The following is a 19035-nucleotide window of genomic DNA, read 5'->3' on the forward strand; positions in this document are numbered from 1 at the left end:
AAAATTTCGAAATTGAAATCTTAAGAAAAATTTTTTGTCGTTCTCGGCATAAACTCCACTTCACAAACACGTATTAATGTGTATACTTTAATCCTGGAAAAGGATTTTCGAATCTGCGAAAGAGAAAAAAAGTATTTGTTATACAAAAATTACGATTTAATTTGTAATACAAACGGCTTTAGGATCCCTTTAAGGACAGGAGCACAGAGTTGCGTACCGCATAATACATACAGCATAAAAAAATAAACTAATCAAAATCTTTTACTTCCTTCCTTCCCATGAAATAAGACTCTAATTGGTTGATTTTCTTACGTTTTATGCATTATATACACTGAAAAAAAAGATTGGCTGCTGCAGCAAATTAGACGGTCAAATATGGCATAGCATTTTTAATTGATTACAGTAGCCAATTTTTGGTTGCAACAACCAATTTTTGGTTGCATTAGCCTATCCGCAATGTCAGTATAGGATTTCGATAGGTTAACATACTGGTGACAGTGGCCCTTAATCGGATTTAATAACATCCGTAATTATGAAACTGGCCAATCACAGTCGTTCCATTCTTCCGAGGAACAGCTATGATTGGCTAATTTCATAACTACGGATGTTATTAAACCCGATTAAGGGTATCGTGTAAATGTAGTCACAGTCGCATAAACATATGTATAAAGAAAATTATACAATCGTATTTTACGTACGTCCTTATGATAGAAATGTGATTGGATAATTTTTTTAGTAGTCTATGCAAGTTTATGCCTGGTTTATGCTTCGGTCTTAATCCTAAAATCCTAAAATTTAGCCAATGGAATACAGATTTCAGTTAGAACCAGTTAAAACTGGCAGCCCTATTGGCTGAATTTTAGGATTTTAGAGTTAAGACCGAAGCATAAACCAGGCATTATGTGGATATACGGTTTAAATCTTCATCGTACCATTTGAGACGACCCCTTGCGCCGGAATTACGAACTATTTCTCCCTCTCTTCCCGATGACGTCATGGACGTAAGAAGAAAAGAATTCCTGTTAATGATCCCCGTAATTCACGCAGCTACGAGAAAGCGAGGGTAAATAAACATACGTGAAGGTATTCATCAGTCGTCATTGACTGGCGCGCACCGCTGCGCATCAGTATTCAGTATTCACGTTTTGTCACCGCAGGCAATATTGACAATGCGTGCGGATACGTATACACGTATGTAACTCGTGCGAGTTACTCCGGACATTGTTACGCGAGATTATGGGTAGAATAACGCGGAGATCCACCGACCGGGAGAAGCCGCAGCAGAAACGACGGAAGAAGGACCTGGATCGGATACATTCCAAGATCCTGCAGGCCAAGCGGAAGTTGGTAGGTCGCGTTTTCGATTCCATCCTCGACCCTCGGGATGATTGCGACCTCGACGCGCTGAATCCCAAGGACGACAAAGAGGCTTAGACCCCTTTTCACAATACATACTTTTACTTAAGGTTACTTAAAGATTACGGATTATTAAGAAATTCATGAACGAATTTCATTGATGAATCTCTTAACCTGTAATCTGTAGGTAATCATATATTAGGTCTGTTTTCTGTAGCTGATAATATATACACTTATAGAACTTGGAGTAAAATAAATCTAATTAAATAAGAGAAATCTTAAAGTGAAATAGATTCATGTTTGATGAAAACGAGAAAGAAAGTTTGCAGTGGCAGGAATAAAAAAACAGATCTATATTGTGTGAAAACGACAAATCGCGAATGTTGCGATACTTCATACTTGTAGATCCGCTGAATGTGATAGTCGTGGCGTATTATATAAGCACGATCGTTCCACTAATAATTGATTAGATTTTTGCATGAAAAAAGCGACAATATCGGCGATTATCGGTAGTCGTTGTTCGTCGTTGTCGTTTCAAAAAGCGCCGCGATGGTTAGATGGCATGGAGACGCAGTAGCTTCCGTCAGTGTTAGGTTAGTATCAACGTCAGGTGTTTACTGGTACTGTTTACAGGCCCTCGTGAACGGTAATCCCTCCGTTTACATAGCTCGATCGAGACTATTAACACGCGTTATGTTCTCAGTGAAGTTTAGCTAAGATCGTGGTTGAGTAATAATCTCGTGGAACTCTCATAATCTGCGAAATTGCCTTCCTGAGAGAGAAAATTGTAGCTTAGAGACCAGCAGAACTTTTATGTACTTTTAGATAAATTACTGCTGGAAAAAATGTAATTTGCACTAATTTTGATGATATTATTCTTGTGATTGATATAATAGGTTGGAATTTATTACAGGATAATAATGGGAAGGGTTATAACAAAGAACAGAAAAAGCAAGGCCGAACAAAAATCTGCAATAGACTTTTGCCAGAACCTGTAAGTAATATATTTTATCTAATACTTATAATCCTATTTCTATTATTTCAATGATATTCCTATTATTTATTACATATATCTGATATTATTGTTTCAGGCTGCTGGCATATACAGAAATGGTACAAAGGGTAAAGACATCCAGAAAGGTAATATTCATATTGAAACTCATTTGTCATAACGACAAGCACAATGAAATGGTACAGTTGTTTTATCTTATAATCTGTTGTAATATCTTATAGCAGAGACATTGGAAAATACATACCATGAAGCCCGGCTAAAGGCAGATGCGTTAAAACTTTTCAATGGCGACACTCGTAAATCTAAGTAAGTAAATTACTGATAAAGTTTGATATAATGTATCACAAATGGATACATAACCATCCTATATGTTATTTTATAGACGTTTAGTAGAGATACCAATAAAGAATAAAACTACTAAACAATCAGCAAATAAAAATTGCATACAAAACAGTTTGGAATTGAAGGAACTGTGTACTCAGGAGCTAAGTCCTGTTCTAGGAAAAAGACAAAGGTACGTTTATTGTCTTAAATAAGATGGTATGCAAAATTTTTTAAATTTAAATATAGAAAAGATTTTACATAAAGGTTGCACACACACACACACACACACACATACACATATTAATATTGCAGTCAAAATCAGAAGCCACGTCTTGCTAAAAAGAAAGGTGAAGGAAACATCTTCGAAGACACAGATTTCAATAAAACTAAAAAACAAAATATCAATGACAAATCAAAACATGTTCAAAAAGAAGACATATGTAAACGAAGACTGTTCCAAAATGATAGAGAGCTATCAGAAATTATTACTACTACTTCAACAGAGTAAGTAATATAATTATTAAGCCTAATAAAAAAAAAAAAACATTATATTATGATATCTAATAAAATATTTTAGAATATTTCATGATACTGATCTTATAAAAGAAAATAAAACTAGTGACAAAGAAACAGAGTTGATAGGTTCAAAAAACAAAGATTTATTATGTGACCCATTAAATCGCTATATGGAATTCTGCAAAATCTCTGCCAAAAATTTTGAAGCAGATATTCTACAAAATTATCCCTCAGGTATATTATATGTATATAGAATAATTTTGTAATCTGTGATTATTTATTTCATTATCCAATAATTTGTTAATCGTTAATCATTATTTGTATTAGATCCTGTTACATCAACAATTAAAAAATTAAAACATGCTTATGCTGATTCTTTTCGTCAACAACTTTTACGCAAAAAGAAGAAGCAAGAATTAGAAAATGCAAACTCTACACATTCTGTGGAACATCAAGTTTGTGTATCTTCGGACACTTCGCAATTATCACCTGTTGAATTCGAAGTTCCTAAGTGTAGCGAAAACTGTATTATCGCAGCTCATTTTCAAGAAGATGTATCTCACAAAGATAACAAATTCCATTTAGTACAAAATACTAAGCTTAAAAAACGTGATGGCACAATGGGTTATAGTTTTACATCTTCCTTATCGCAAAATATTGTTACAAATAACACAAATAGCTTCATTGTCGAAAATTGTGAGAACAGCGATAATCAATATTCAAAACAATCTAAAGACATCTGTCAACTTGCGAAAGCAACAAATCTTTTTGTCGTAAACGAAAAAGATTTAGTCCAAATGGATTCTCAGAAAAATCCTAACTACGTTAATCATCTTTTAAAAAATAAACAGCATGAAGTTAATTTTTCTATTGACATTTCTAATCATAAAAATTCACATATTGATAATAATTCCAAATTCTTAGAAAAATCAATATTTTTAAGTGATCCTGTACTATCAGAGAAACATTTTTCGAACGATTATTGCCGTAGAAAATTGCCGATTACTGTTTCCGACAATTGTGCACTAAACAATGTATCTAAAAATTATAATAACAGAATAGCAAATAAGTGTGAGGTGAAGAATGTTAAACGAGTACCTACTATCTTACGTCGATGTATCGACGGTCCCATTAATAAGCCTAATCATTCTATACAGATTAATGGTGATGTGGAAGGCTTACATAAGAAATATGAAACTAACCTATTTAATAGAAGTAACAGAATCGAAAAGGAATTATGTGAAACTATATTCCCAAATTCATTCAAAAGTCTTCCTACTCCTAGCATAATAAACGCGATGGTTGATCAAACGAAAATATTAGAGCCTCAAATTGGATCGATGAAAATAAAAGATTCGCAAGAATCTCAAGTCGAACAATTTAATGTAAATATGCATCCAAAGGAATATAACGAAAGAAATGAATTTCATCGATACGGTAACTCTTTGTATCCGCGACCTTTTGAAGTTTCATGTAATACAAATGCTGAAAAATTGCTTGAACAAGAACAAATCTCAGATATAAGAAAACCTTTTTATCGTTCAAATAATTATCACCCGATTAATTACCTTCAAAGCGTAAGTTCATCTAATTCCAATGTAGAGCCAACAAAACAGTTTCCTCAACAAACTAAATTACATGTGTGTGAAGCCAACAAACAAGAGCTTTATAGAAAAAATATTCGTGATCAAAATCAAAATATCCTTTTTAATAATGTTAACGATAGAGCAATACCGCCAATATTAAATATCACCCAAAATGTTCAAGCCGAAAAAAAATCTACAGAATCATGTCGGGAAAATCGATTTGGTAAAACAGATGTAAAATATACCAAGAACCAAATTAATGAAAATGCGTGTCATTGCAACGAACAGTATGTTTATTTCGATTCTGCCAATTGTCCACGTAAATATAAGGAACAAGCGCATCATTTTCATAAAGAAACTGCTCAGCCTGAAAGTTCACGCGACACAAGAGGCTATAATAATAGCGTAGATAATTGCATTAATTTGTCTAGCTCTACGCAAAATGTACCGTTGTTAACACTGAGGCAAAACGATCTGTATATGTATCCGAAAGCGATCGACGATCAGCATCGCGCAGTATTACTGCAAAATGTCACTCAACCTGTAAAATACTTAGCTGTCGAAAATGGTTCGAATATCCAAAAAATTCCTGTGTATATAAATGACAGAAGTGTTAGGGTTACGGAAAATGTCCCGTTGAAAGTAATAGCTGTAATGGATCCAAGTATCCAAACAAAAGCATTTCCGCAAGAAATTGCGACGAAGGTAGTATCATTACAAACAGATAATTTGCACTTTAATAATTTTGCAACACGTAAGATAAGCGATCAATCTTACGTAAAGCATTTAGATTCTGTGAATGCGATACTGTTAAATCCAGATTCACAATCTAATATGTGGTATGCTCCGAATTAATGTATACATGATTACAAGTACACCATAGTTAGTACACACCAACATAGTTGATCGTAGCGATACAGCACATCGATCATATTTCTTGCAGAAAATATTGTAATTGCAAGAGATGTGCTTTCTCTTCCTATACATATAAACATTTGTTATTAAGATAAAAGTTATAAGTCTGTCTTGAAAGATAAAATTACGTCTACTTATTTTATAGACTAAATATTTTGTGGAAAGATAGGAACCTCTTGGAAAGAGGTATGTTTCGCGAATAAGAGGTATATATATTTTCATAAATGCTTTATGATACTTGTTAATAATTGATACACACTACATAATATATATGTGTGTGCGCGCGCGCGTGTATGTGTGCATTTTTGCTTATTTATCTTTCTACAAATGTGAAAGATAATATACTTCTAGTACTAGGTATTTTCTTAATGAATAATTAATATTTGATTTGGTATGGAAAATGAAAGTACAAAACTGCCTGTGATAGTTGGAACATATATGTATTATTATGTTACCGTTAAGTCATAATTCTTGGACATCAAATGTTTAACATAGGAGAAATTCATTTTCGTCAATCTCACAGCAATATCGATACATATATTAGTGAATTTCTGAATAAGTGTGATAAAGGCTTGTAAATAAATGTCGCAGAACGCAAAGTGTATACGGCAGCAAGATGGCTTGCTAATAAATCCCTAATATTTCCTAACTCGTTAGTTCAGAGCGGATTAATTGTGAAGCGCAATTAATTTTTTCACAAGAATCTTCTGCTGAAAGCACTCGCTTTGCTTTTTATTCTTTCCATTAAATTCGAAATAAATATTTAGAGATATCGATATGACAACATAGAGCGTGCACAAGGCGAGAAGGAGACGTCTCTCGTGACGGTACGCGATACCAGAAGACCGGATCGACGTTGATTCCATTATTATTATTACGATTCGCTTTAACGCGTCAACGTCGTGCGGAGCGGTTTGATTAAACGCGAGTACATTTTCTTTTACAATCACTTAGGAAGTACTCTAGGAGGAAGTCTCTAGGTACACGTGCCCGTTCCTTGCCAAACGATACGATCGTTCGTTCCTACCGATTCGGCGCGCGACGGCGAAGCCGCGTGTTTACTCTGGGAATGAAGTAAATAGATGTCAGTCTTCAAAATTACTTTATTGTACCAAAATAAAGTCGTTAAAGAGTTAATTACGATCTCGCGGAAATCGCTCAATATGAAATCGTAATACATCATCTGTGTGTTGGTATATAGCTGGTAGATGCTTATAGAACTGAAATTATCCAAGTCGGGTATTTTCGTGCGCCATACACAGCGGCGTTAAAATGCCATAACTCTCTTACGAACTTTATTTATAACATCCTAAAAGTTCGGACACCTTAATTTGTACTTTATGTGAGGATATCTTGGTTACGATAGACCTTGCTAACCGATTTTTAGTGTAGTTAGAACCATGCCGTGTCCTCTCGGAGATTAAGTCGAACGGCCGTATTCTCTTCTGGGAAAGAGAGGAGAGAAAGAGAGAGAGAGAGGAAGAGGAGGAGGAGAAGGAGGATAATAGAAAAAGAAAGAAACGGCGAGGGAAAGAAAGGAGGGGAGAGAGAGGGGAAGGAGAGAATGGGGGGAGAAAGAGAGAGAGAGAGAGAGACGGTTCTTAACGCGTTCCCCTGAGTTTGATTTCAATATGAACGTCTCTATGCGCCAAACATAGAGAGAAAACAGTTTCCGGAAAATAGATTAATGTAGGAGAAAAAGATATCGAGATGAATATATAAAGAAGTAGACGTATCAGACTTGTGGTTTTATGTACAGCTTGGAGATTCATCGTCAACAAAGAAAGGAATTAGCGTCCTCTCGCCCATCGTAGTATGGCGTCCGCTAATACATCCAGATGCGCTTTCGTCTGAAACATATCAAAATGCGATTGTATTATTTATCTGTCGACTTAGCGTTTCGTGTAAAAAAAGGAAAATGATTGTATACATGCATGAATTCCGTAATTCTCGTTTTGCATCCCTTTTTACGTATCTATATATTTTACGTATTTATAATACGTTGTTCGTACAATGATTGTGATTAATAATTGAAACATACACTGAAAAAACGGTTTTGTTAAAATATCTGAAAATCATTTTGTTAGACCATCACAATAACGTTCAAGCTAGAATGTCAAAACTTTTTGCAGTATTGCTCATTAAGCGGTCTATTTATAATGATTATTTTAATCATCTAATTAACAAAATTATTTTCAGATGCGTATATCTGAAATTTTTAGATACTTCAACAAAATCGTTCTTTCCGTATATAAATCTTCATGTACTATTTGTTTTCACATCTGTACTATTAAATCTATATTGTCCAATTTAATCTAATGTAAGTCGCCCTTGCTTCTACCCAATTATGTCGTTGTTTTATACTAAAGTTTTATACTAAAATAATGATTATATTTGACATTATATACTGTCAAATTGATACGATATGTATCAAATTTAAATATCTTTTTAATATAAAATAACCATATATTTAGTAGAGCAGTGACGATTTAAATTAAGTTAAATTTGATACTATAGGTTTAACAGTATAGCTTATCATACTAGATCTGATATTCAAGTATCAGGTCAATATTTTTAATATACTATTAATATATTTGATATGTTTTTAGTACATACTTTTCTAATGAATTTCTCAATCTTTTTATCTTTTTATTAATCTTGAACATTATCCTCTTATAAGGATAAAAGATAGTATTTTTTTTTAATCTGAAGTAATGTCAATAGATAGTATTAGTTTATCTAGGGATCTCCATCTTTTTTTCTGTCGTGCTGATAGCATTCCCTTGACGCGGGGACGCTGAAAGGAAAATTGGGTAATTCGAATTTATCGACGTACAGACTATTTTAAACACGTATAAGCAGATGGTGTATGAATTATCAAAAAGATTGTGTTCCCCGTATTTTGTTCCAAAACCCCGCCAGAAAAATGCTACCGGCGAGTCAGAAAACGAGCTCTTGATATTACACCCACGGTTATCGCAAACACACGCTTCCATTTTCTTTTGAACTTTATAACGAAAGTCACTTTAAAAGTTCAGAGTTTTACATAGAATGCAAAATACATATAGTCAGACGTATCTTTTAGCCTTAACCACATGATGAAAATTTAAATGGAATTCTCGCACTTTACAAAGACTTCCTTCTAAATTTATTTAAATTTCGTTAATGGGAAACATACGATATTATTTCCAAGTTTAAGGTTTAAAAAAAAAATCATTCTGTATTTTGATTAGTTTTCTTCAAAGGATCGGATTCATCAAAATTCTTCCATTAGGGATAAGGGATTCGAAGAGAAATATATGTGTGTATGTGTGTGTGAATATATATATATATAAAACACACACATACATATATAACATATAAAATAAATAGAACTATCACGTAATTCTACTCACGGTTTTGTAAAACATGCAGGCTTGCCTATCCTCATCTTCGCCTGTAGGACAGTCTATAAAGCCGTCGCACAAGACATGATCGTCGATGCAATGATATCTACCCATTCTATCCGCAGTTGGGCAAGCAAATCTTTCCATTCCGTCTTCGGAGACTGGACATTCTGTAAATAGGATCGAAAAAATTCTTTTTCAATTCTTTTTGAAACTGGCGCTATACTTAGATAGAGGTTCAGGTATTATCCATATAAACATTAATATTATCCGATATCTCGGCCAAATTGGAAAATTCTCGCATGAAAAGTATTGCGGAATCGGAAAACACAGGAGGGGAGCAAGTATCGTCTTTCCAACATAAAAACGTTCGGTTTCTCATGTAAAATTCATATTATTTCAGTTATTGCTTTCGTTATTTCGTCAATATTTTTTCTATTGATTGCGACCATTTTCGATATTTTTAGTTTCTGTGGTTTATCAAAATAAACACTTCTTCCATTATATTATTTAAAATATCAATTAATTAAATTAATTACAGTTACCGTATAGAATTTTTCACCTATAATTGTGACAATTAATGTAAATTTAATCGTCGTTAATCGGCAGTTATATCAATGTCTAAATGTATATTTCAGTATACTTGGTATTCTCGCAGCATGTTCAGTATTAAATGTAGTTGACTGATTCTCCCTGTTATTTGCCCAGTATAACGGTGTATCTCAAAAGCCCGTGTACTCAGTGTACGCTAAATGTGGTTAGCATAGTTCTCTGTGCTGCTTGCTTAATACGAAGATCTCATTCAAAGCGCGTAGGATGAGTCTTAGTAAATGTAATGCCAAATATGTACGATGAGAGATATGGGTCGACGAATGTAAATTTCGATGTTAAACTTGCTATTGCGATAATAATCGCGATAGTAAAACGGATGTCCGTAGCATTTTATATTGTGACCTATCACTTTATATATCGTGACTAGAACAGATCAGCACATGATAAAACAACGCTTGACACCTTTGAACGTCACCCTTCCTTTTACGTTTTTATAACGACTCTCTTTTCAAAGTGGGTCTGGTATTTTAAGGAAACTTTCAATGAAAAGAATCCGCGCATTCCACACGCTCCTCACGTTTTAAATTTCTCAATATCGTTTATACGACTAGAGGATGTTTAGTGGCATACCCTATATTCGGCTTATTTCACGCCATCGTCTTGTCGCGAATTCGCTCCGTCGGCGCTCTCTTCAAGATCAATAAATTTGGGAGGGACGGTGGGACACGCCATGCGACAGCGTTTCGTCACTTTTTCTTTATTTGCAGAAGCGCTTTGTCTGTATTTCTCGCGCGCGACGCATTTTATTTGGATTTATAGACCTGTTCTATTCATGTGTAACTCATACCACGTATATCTGTATCATGATGTACTCATTCGAGTCATATTTCAAAAAATTAGAACAACTTTCACATTTTTGTACAAATGCGGATTTTCAGGGAAATCGAGATTTACGAGGAATACACATATCAATTCCAATGAGCTCTCTTCTTGAAATCTCTAAACTATCACAATTAAATTTACTTGGTTAAATAAATATATTTAAAAAATCATTTTATCTAAATTAATGTTTTTTAAATCCTTCGTCCATATTATGTAAAATATAGGTAAATTCAAAAAACTGATTTTATGAATTTGCGAATTTTTAGAAGTCAAAAAATTTTTCTTCACTATTTCTATCTATAATTTTCGATTTTGATCTATTTATTTTCATTTTCACGAGAAGCAACAAAGATTTAAAGTAAATTAGTTTCTCAGTATTAAAATATCCTTATGTTTTAATTTGTTTCTATTCGACATTCGATCCAGCTTTTCATTTAACATTCAGAATTACATCAAGAAGTGATTGGAATATTAGAAATAAAAGAGACAAAAAAGTAATCAGAGATAGTTGGAAATCTCTTCTCCCGTTTTATATAATTTATCACATATTATTTAAAAGTACAAGTATATTACAAAAGTAAAACTTTTTAAATTCATTATAATCCATACATTTTTCAAGGAAATGAGAAAAACATGAAAGGATTATATTTTATCAAAATTGAAATTTGTTTATATATATATATATATATATGAAAAAAAATTCATCCATATCGTTATCAAGAAATTTGGCATAATGTTATCGGAACATTTAAAATGGATTAACGTATCTCTATAACTTATCATACGATAAATGTCTCGATATGCATTGACATTCATTAAATAAAAGCTTAATCAAATTGATTTTTGCAGAAAAATGTTTCTTTGTCTACAACTCACAAAATTGATCGAACGTTTTAAAAACCTCATACAAACTTTTACTATTTATAACGTTTTAATATTTATGATAATATTTATAATAAAAGAAGGTAAAAAGGGGAAAAAATAGGCAAGTGGAATAAATTTTTGTATATTATCAGGATATATTCCTCTGAAATTTTTGGACTTTTTAACCTTCCGAAACTGACGGTGGATCTATTAAACTCCCTCAATTATAAATCTCTTTGTTTTTAAAAATATTAAACAATTCAATTTTCTTTGTTACGTCTATATAAATTTGGATTTTTAAAAATTAAATTTTGAACCCTCCGGAACTGACAGTGGATTTATTCGACCACCTCAATTATAAATCTCTCTATCAGAAATGTCAAACAATTCAATTTTCTTTGTGTTACAGGATTGGATTATTCTTATCAAAATGTACTTGGAATTTATTCCTTTTTATACAAGTTATGTGATTTTGATTCCTTGAAATTAGTACCTTTTAATTCACATAAATTAAGTGGGTCTTACAGATTTAGCGTCAGTGACTATTTATACAGATTTTGGCATCAGCTCCGGAGGATTAAACACACATGAGTGAAAAACGCTATATTTAGTCGATATGGTTTTTCGTGTTTAATTTCTTGTGAATTTATATAATTAGTTCAAGCTAATTGTGCGCTAATTATTGTCGGTCTTGAAACACAATCCTAAACCGAAACTGGAGTAGTAATATCACAAATTATTGACAAGTAGTTTAATATTATTCCTGTAAAAAAGTATCGTGGAAACTATAAATAATTTATTGCGAAATTACGAAAAATATTACCCCAGCTGGATTCGAACTCGGATTTTTCATAATCCGGAAGATTAAAGCACATAATCTTGTTAATCAATTAAACATTTTCGCGGACTACTCATAAATATCTACGTACAAGGAGAGGATACCACTTACCGATCTGCGGCACGTCGTATTGTATGCTTCCCCGGATTGATCTCAGCATGAGCTGTGAAGCGATGCTCGCGCCAGCGGACGACGTCGAGGACGCCGAGGACGCTTGAGCCTGGTGTCCCGGGGATTCTCCTTGCGCGTCGATCGAACGTCGCCCGATCGTTATCTGGCTCCGTTTACTTCCGGGTAGTTTGTTTCCGTTAGTCTCATAGGCGAAGGCCTTAGGTACGAAGCCGCCATTCGTAGGTAAGTTAAGCGGGGTGCCGCCCTCGGCGCGCGCGAGATCAGTCTTCGTACTCGTCGCAGTGTTAAATCTCTGCTCCGCGTAGAGATCGTCGTGATTCGATTGTCTAGATTCCTGAAGAGTGGTAGCCTTCTTGCCAGCCTCGTCGCACACCAGTATCGGTAGACTGAGCGGACCTCTCAGTGGATGCCGGCATCCGATGCGCCGCTTCTTTGGACGCTGATGGGCCTGCCGGCCGCCGAGCAGATGATTGCCATCGTCGTGAACGTAGGGCTCCGCGACGTGGGGTTGCGTTGCGGCGTGTGGCTGCGACGTTACGTACTCGGAATAGAGAACGTTCAGCACGGCGGGTGACAGGGCAAAGAACACGTTCTGGAGCTCCCGCGGCTCCTTGACAATGTCGTCGATCAGCATACCCGCGGGCGACCACGAGGATATCCGCGGCTCGTCGTTGAAAACCAGCCAGTTCGACAGATCGTCCCGGTAGGGACCATCGGAAGGATATATTTTTAGATGCAACAGGTTGTTACCTACCGAGCTCAGTTCGCTCTTCTTTCTAATGCTACTGCTTCCGTGACGATAGTCAAGTCCCTGTGTGCCTTGTACTTGTATAATCACGGGTCGATTGCCTACCGCCAAATCCAGCCCCTGTCCCACGTAGGTGAGAAGCCAGAACATGCAAACTGCCATTTTACAAATCATTAACGCTTTTTAAGTCCCTTCTTTATTCTCTTCTCTCTCTCTCTCTCTCTCTCTCTTCCTCTTTCTCTCTCTCTTCTACCCTTCTAACTTTTTCTATCTGTCTATATATATCTACGTATATATTTCTCTTTCTTTTTCTTCCTTCTCTACCACCACTTTTGACGCACCCGATTATACGGCTGGGCGTGGTGTTATAATTGACCTAAATGAACAGCAATGATGCTCTTTTCTCTTTTATTTTTTCTTGTTTGCTCTCTTTAGCTGCTTACTACTCACTGCCAGTCTAAAGGCACGTCTGTAGCAACTCTGGGTTAGGCCGACTTTTCGTTTGAACTCGCGGTAGGTACACTAGGAAGTTGAGGATGGAATGCTGTATATTACAGGTATATGCATGTACGTGTGTATGTATATATGTACGTGTCAGTGTATGCGTGTGTGTGTGTGTGTGTATGTGTGCGTGCGTGTATGTGTGTATGTGTGTGTAAGTGCGTGTGTGTGTGTGTGTATGTGTGTGTGTGTGTGTGTGTGCAGGGTGGGCGGGAGATACGGGGCGGTCGATTGATATCGAGAGGGCGAGGAAGGGAAGGATAAACTTGATAAAAAATCACGAGCGGCGATATGTTACGACACAACGACGATTATTGCATAGAAAACGTAACGGTGCTACGCGTGCAACTGTATCAACTGCAATCTGCCGAGCATGCTCCAATTGGGACCACGGATTCTATCACAGGAGATCCGAGAAGTACTGGGCCTTTCTCCTTTTTTTTCTCTTTTTTTCCTTGATTTTTCCTGTCAAGGATAAATCATTAGATCGAATGCACGGCGTATTACGTTTGACATTTGATTGCGTTATGCTCGCTCTTCTAATCGATACGCTTCACTTTCGGTAGTCCATGATAGTAGCCGCGACCTTGGTTTTCCCTTCGTGATAAAGCGCACACGTCCTGTACCGACCGTCCTGAAATCAGGTCGTTAATAGAGAACAACGTGCGATATCTTATAACCGTGAGTGCCAGGAACACAAAAAGATTTGTGATGGTTTTTATAAATTTTCTTTTTTTTTTAATCTATTACTTTTGGTTTTGTTTTTTTTTTCTCAGGATATTCAACAGAAGTGCTGCGACGTGTGGAGGTGGTTATCGGAGGTGCTCATCGTGCGTGCTCATAGATGCGTATAAGGTGCTCGAGTGTGGACAACATTTAAATCAATCGATGGTGCCACTCATGTTAAACGCCCGCGATCGTTTCGCGTTTTCGCCAATAAAGCTACCATCTCTCCGAGAGACGACCCTCTCCCTCGGTGTTGTTTCCTCATTCGCTTACCTTTCTTTTCTTGCCTCTCTCTCTATCTTTTTCTCTCTTTCCTTCTTCCTCTCTCTGCTCTTTCAATCGGCCCACCCTCTCTTTTTCGTTTCCTCTCTGTCGTACGTCCCTATAAGCTTCCCTTCCTCCTTACGTATCGAACGAATATCCCGGATATTGTACATTTCCACAAAGCGGAAATCAAGCTACGACGCCCCGGCGGCGATCGCGATTACGGATAATCCACGGATTAATTAACCATCTACGTGTTCGCTTGTAAATAATCGCGCCTACCTAAATTTCGCTACGAGAGCCGCGACCATAATGTTGGCGAGATAAGCCGCGTACGTGACTGCGGAGTCATTTTCACGGAGCGTGCCATTACGAAACGGAGAGACTATCGCAACGCGAAATTTACACAAGATTATTGGCGCGATTCCTTTTAGCTCTTTCTGTAAATTCCAAATTTTGTACCTAAACGCTATGTGGAGCGCTAAAATTTCATTCACGTACTCGACCCAAGTTTCGTTTGAGTTAATTTCGGATTCGGTGATAGACTCGAATATCAAAACCCACCCGGACCACTAGAATTACTCCAAGGCTGCGTTCCGTTGCATGCATAATACGCATGAGGTATCATTTTATCCTTGTTGCAGAATGTTATGCGTGCAACGGAACGCCGTTCCAAGTATACTTCCCCGGAATACCTGCTATAAAAATTTATGAATCGAACTTAAACGCCCCCAAGCGATTCTGTATTTTATTATGAAACGGAGATTTTGTACGGCGATTCATGATACACTTTGCGCTGAATTTAATCGCGTCCCTCTGATGAAAAGAAATCTTTCACGATTGAAAACACAATCTTTCTCTCAAATTTTTCATATATACTTCGAGCATCGTCGATTTGCAATTTAAATATCGAGTAAAGAAAATGAATCGCGATTGCGTTGAGAGATGAAACAAGTAGCTTCAATCTAAATAGCTTTACGATATCGATTCAGGTTCAAGTCACGAGGAATTTTTCGAGTCTTTCTAAAATCTGCGTCATCGCGCGATATTCGTACCTGTTTTTACCAATGTAAGTTGACTTTGACCTTGGTTTAATTTACTTTTTATCTTTTTTCCAATTCTAAGAATTAAAAAAAGGATAGAAAGTAAATTAAACCGAGATTAAAGGTAATGTACATTGGTATAGAAATGAATATCAGCCGTGTTTAATACGCGTCGCGACCGTCCGCGGCGACGTAACTCGCGCGAGCGGGATCGACACGCAGGACGCGACGATTCTCGAGTATCGGATCCCGAGTAACGGATCCGATAATCTGGTGCCGTACGACATTATGAAGGGGTGACATAATGTGGATAGCAGTGTGGTATGTAGGTCGGTCATATCAACAGGTGCCCGAAAAACGTTCAAAAAGCAAAGGCTTGCCGTGGCAGAGAGCGGTGCGCGTTTGTCGGTGCGAGACGCGGGAGTAGGCGGTACACGAGTGTGTATTGCGACAGAGGTACACAGGGTGTGTAGAACAAAGGCAGAGAAAAAAAGGTACACCGATATATATATATACATATATATATGTATAGTGAGGATGCCCGGGCGCGAGAGACGCCCGGAGAGTTACAGACAGAGATTACGGTTCATCGATAGGAGGTGCAGTGTTACGCGGGGCATTACGTGGGTAATACTTGCTTCTTGATATCTCGTCGCCGCGCGTCTGCCGTGCCAGCGTATTTCCTCCGAGCTTTCGGATCTCCGATCTCCCGCCTCGGCCTCTTTTCTTCCCTCGACCCTCCGCGTCGCGTCGCGCCGTTCCGTGATGCCGCTTCTCGACCTAAACTCCCTTTCCTTTCTCGTCCTCTAACTTTTTTTTCTCTTTCTTTCTCTTCTTCCTTTTTTTTTCTTTCTCTTTCACTTCGCCCTCTCTTCGTCTCTATCTTTCCTCTTCTCTCTTCCTCTCGATTCTTCTTCTCTCTTTATCTTCTTTCTTGCCCAGCTTCACTTAATCTTCTGTGGGCGATCCTCTTGATATCGCGATACGATATCTCTTTGCCTTCACCTCGCGGCCTTCTCCCGGGAACGTCTGTGAATGAAAGGGGATGTCCTCCGATACGTTCGGTCCTCTTTGCATGCGAGCGCACTTTTCTTCTTTTTACTGCTCCGCCTTCTTCAGCGGACACCTAGATTTCTGACTGAAGGGACTGAAGCTACCGTTCTGGCGACATTCGTCATGCATCACGCTACCTCTTCCTCTCCTGCTTGATCGTCGCGCGCCACGGAGAGACCTATGTTCGCCTCGACAACAGCACCCTAGTAGCACCCCGTGCGATCATACCACGTACGACGTCGTCCGGTTACCCACGGTAGGGCGCGATTCATTCACTGACATCTTCGTCGCTCACCACGATCCGCTTCCGTATGGTCGTTCATATATGGGCGTGTAATGTGCGCGCGCGCGCGCGCGCGTTCTCTCTCTCTCTCTCTCTCGTCCGCTCGTTCGAGCTGAATGTACGTGCGTGCGTGCGTGAGTGCGTACGTGTACGTGTGGTGTCTGACGTTATGCTAAAGGTATGGTATCGTAGTCACCGCGATATCACCGCGAAGTCACCGGGACAAATCTTCCAGGTTGTTCTAATGCTCGTTCTAACGCAGTTATACACCCCCTTCCGTCTCTCTTCCCACTCCTGCTTCTTTTTTCTCTTTCTCTCTCTCTTTCTTCTTTCCTTTCTCTAGGCCTGTAACACCGGTCTTTTACGATGATGTCTGGTCTACGACTATAATCGCGCGGCGTATTTCAAAGGTTAAAGGCTGTTTCCCGCGGTTGCCCGACTTCCCGTGCTGACGTCGCCGACGATCTCGACCGGCCGCGCCGGTGTTCCATTGAGCGACGAGAAACGTTCCCTCTCTCTTTCTTTTTCTCGATTCTCTCTCTCTCTTTCTTCCTTTGCTCTTTCTCTCTCTCTCTCTCTCTCTCTTTCTCTCCCTCTCTTGCTCTCTCACTTCGTCTCCCACGATGCGAAACTCTTTCCGCTCACCCGACCTCGGCACGTCGCGCGACAGCACCACTTCTCGTTGATGCACACCCCCTCGCGAACGCCGTCGTTGACGCGCTTGCACTGGAGGAGATCCTCGCGAGGGTGCCGTGCGACGAGTGGCCGACTCGCCCCTTTTCTTTACGGCGCGGAAGTAGGTGCTCTCAACCGACGGGAAGAGACGACGGAATCGAATGGTGAGGAGGTTGCGGCCGTGGATGGTTGCTTTGTTGGTCGAAGGTCGAGGGATGTGGAGGATCGAAGGGTTGGGACGGTGGGTTACTTCGGTGAGTGAGCTGCCTGGCGCCCTCACCAGAACTAACTCCCACGCTGCGCGGCGAGGACCCGGCGCTTAATACAACGCGCATTCTCCCGGCGCTCACCCCTCTTCTCTGACACCGGAGTGAGCGACGACGGGGTGGCTTTCATCCCTTCTTGCGTCTCACCTGGCCATCACCAGTGCCATCATCCAGTCCACGATCCACTATTCGTACGACAATTTCGTACTCCTCGCAAATATAGGACGTCGTATTGGCGCCAGCTAACACTGTTCGTGACTCGTTCGAGCATATCATTCAGTCCCTACATAGCTCGAAATGAAAGATGCATGCAAAGTAGAAAAATGTCAATTCTACTGACGGAGAGAGGGTGATATCCGGAAATATCTAAGGGAGAATGTCTATAGTTTCGGTGTTCCTCAGCGAACAGCCGTTCTTCTCCTTCCCTCTGTTAAAGCGGAGATCGCAAAATCAAGAGCTAGAATGAAGGATCCCAGCCCGACCTTCGCTATCCTATAAAATCCACCCCTACCCGTTTTAGTTAGCCGGGCTGGGTGCCTCGCCGTGCGCATCTAATCGTAACCGCCCAGTTTCTATCTCTTCTCATGTAGCCATCACCTGACGCACGTTCTTTCGATCACTGTTTGGCTACGCATGTTGCAAGGTCCTGCCTACGTTCGCGGGAGATCGTCTCAGTCTCTTGATAACACATCAGTTGCAGCTTCGTAGGAGTGTTTGCGGATGACGTTAGTCGATTTAAACTTCCCCCGAAAGACACATGTAATTGACTGCCGTTCGAATTACCTTGACTTTCATGATCCAGGGACAGTTTTCATTAATTAATCGTCCAGTTTTATATACTCGGTTCATATCTCTTCCATTTTGTTAGCTAATGGTTACACCTTCGCTGTTTGCTGCCATAAATTAACGTGCGTGACGTAAAATACACAGCGTGACGACACATTCATTAGATTTGGAATTCTCGAAACTCACACACATTTCTAACACGCGTACTATTTATTTTAGCATATTTACTGGCGCAATTTTAATCTCTATTTAATGAAAGGCATGAAAAATGTTAGCTTTTTTTACTGATTATTTTATTCAATTACGATTTAATTAAATATAATGTGA

The 19035-nt window shown here is 38.4% G+C and overlaps 3 protein-coding genes across 3 annotated transcripts; 1 reads left to right on the forward strand and 2 right to left on the reverse strand.

Moving 5' to 3' along the window:
* Positions 1-1013: 1013 nt before the first annotated feature.
* Positions 1014-5814, forward strand: LOC108725005 (uncharacterized). Its single transcript, XM_018451757.1, has 9 exons — positions 1014-1347; positions 2270-2350; positions 2448-2496; positions 2590-2674; positions 2751-2882; positions 3005-3196; positions 3270-3442; positions 3536-4058; positions 4152-5814. The coding sequence occupies exons 1-9, from the start codon at positions 1237-1239 to the stop codon at positions 5647-5649; spliced, it is 2844 nt and encodes a 947-aa protein (XP_018307259.1). The 5' UTR covers positions 1014-1236; the 3' UTR covers positions 5650-5814.
* A 1433-nt stretch (positions 5815-7247) lies between these two features.
* Positions 7248-13721, reverse strand: jeb (low-density lipoprotein receptor domain-containing jelly belly protein). Its single transcript, XM_018451768.1, has 3 exons — positions 12343-13721; positions 9105-9265; positions 7248-7559 (listed from the first exon to the last, which is right to left on the reverse strand). Exons 1-3 carry the CDS (start codon positions 13283-13285, stop codon positions 7500-7502), a joined length of 1164 nt encoding a protein of 387 aa, XP_018307270.1. The 5' UTR covers positions 13286-13721; the 3' UTR covers positions 7248-7499.
* A 29-nt stretch (positions 13722-13750) lies between these two features.
* LOC108725006 (luc7-like protein 3) lies at positions 13751-18198 on the reverse strand. Its single transcript, XM_018451758.1, has 3 exons — positions 18070-18198; positions 16284-16558; positions 13751-14246 (listed from the first exon to the last, which is right to left on the reverse strand). Exons 1-3 carry the CDS (start codon positions 18196-18198, stop codon positions 14138-14140), a joined length of 513 nt encoding a protein of 170 aa, XP_018307260.1. The 3' UTR covers positions 13751-14137.
* Positions 18199-19035: the final 837 nt, after the last annotated feature.

Source organism: Mycetomoellerius zeteki, unplaced genomic scaffold (assembly GCF_001594055.1).
Source record: "Mycetomoellerius zeteki isolate Tzet28-1 unplaced genomic scaffold, Tzet1.0 scaffold321, whole genome shotgun sequence".
Taxonomy (NCBI): domain Eukaryota; kingdom Metazoa; phylum Arthropoda; class Insecta; order Hymenoptera; family Formicidae; genus Mycetomoellerius; species Mycetomoellerius zeteki.

Bases quoted from the DNA above. Each gene is read 5' to 3' on its own strand.
- LOC108725006 (XM_018451758.1), bottom strand. From the start codon at position 18,198: ATGATATGCTCGAACGAGTCACGAACAGTGTTAGCTGGCGCCAATACG. The intron at 16,559-18,069 runs GTGAGACGCAAG...TAAAGAGAGAAG, and splicing joins ATGGCACTGGTGATGGCCAG to AAGAATCGAGAGGAAGAGAG. The intron at 14,247-16,283 runs GCAAGTATTACC...ACCTGATTTCAG, and splicing joins CGGCGACGAGATATCAAGAA to GACGGTCGGTACAGGACGTG.
- LOC108725005 (XM_018451757.1), top strand. From the start codon at position 1,237: ATGGGTAGAATAACGCGGAGATCCACCGACCGGGAGAAGCCGCAGCAG. The intron at 2,883-3,004 runs GTACGTTTATTG...TTAATATTGCAG, and splicing joins GTTCTAGGAAAAAGACAAAG to TCAAAATCAGAAGCCACGTC. The intron at 3,443-3,535 runs GTATATTATATG...TATTTGTATTAG, and splicing joins TCTACAAAATTATCCCTCAG to ATCCTGTTACATCAACAATT.
- jeb (XM_018451768.1), bottom strand. From the start codon at position 13,285: ATGATTTGTAAAATGGCAGTTTGCATGTTCTGGCTTCTCACCTACGTG. The intron at 9,266-12,342 runs GTAAGTGGTATC...TCCTATTTACAG, and splicing joins ATACGACGTGCCGCAGATCG to AATGTCCAGTCTCCGAAGAC. The intron at 7,560-9,104 runs GTGAGTAGAATT...GATATGTTTCAG, and splicing joins CCTGCATGTTTTACAAAACC to ACGAAAGCGCATCTGGATGT.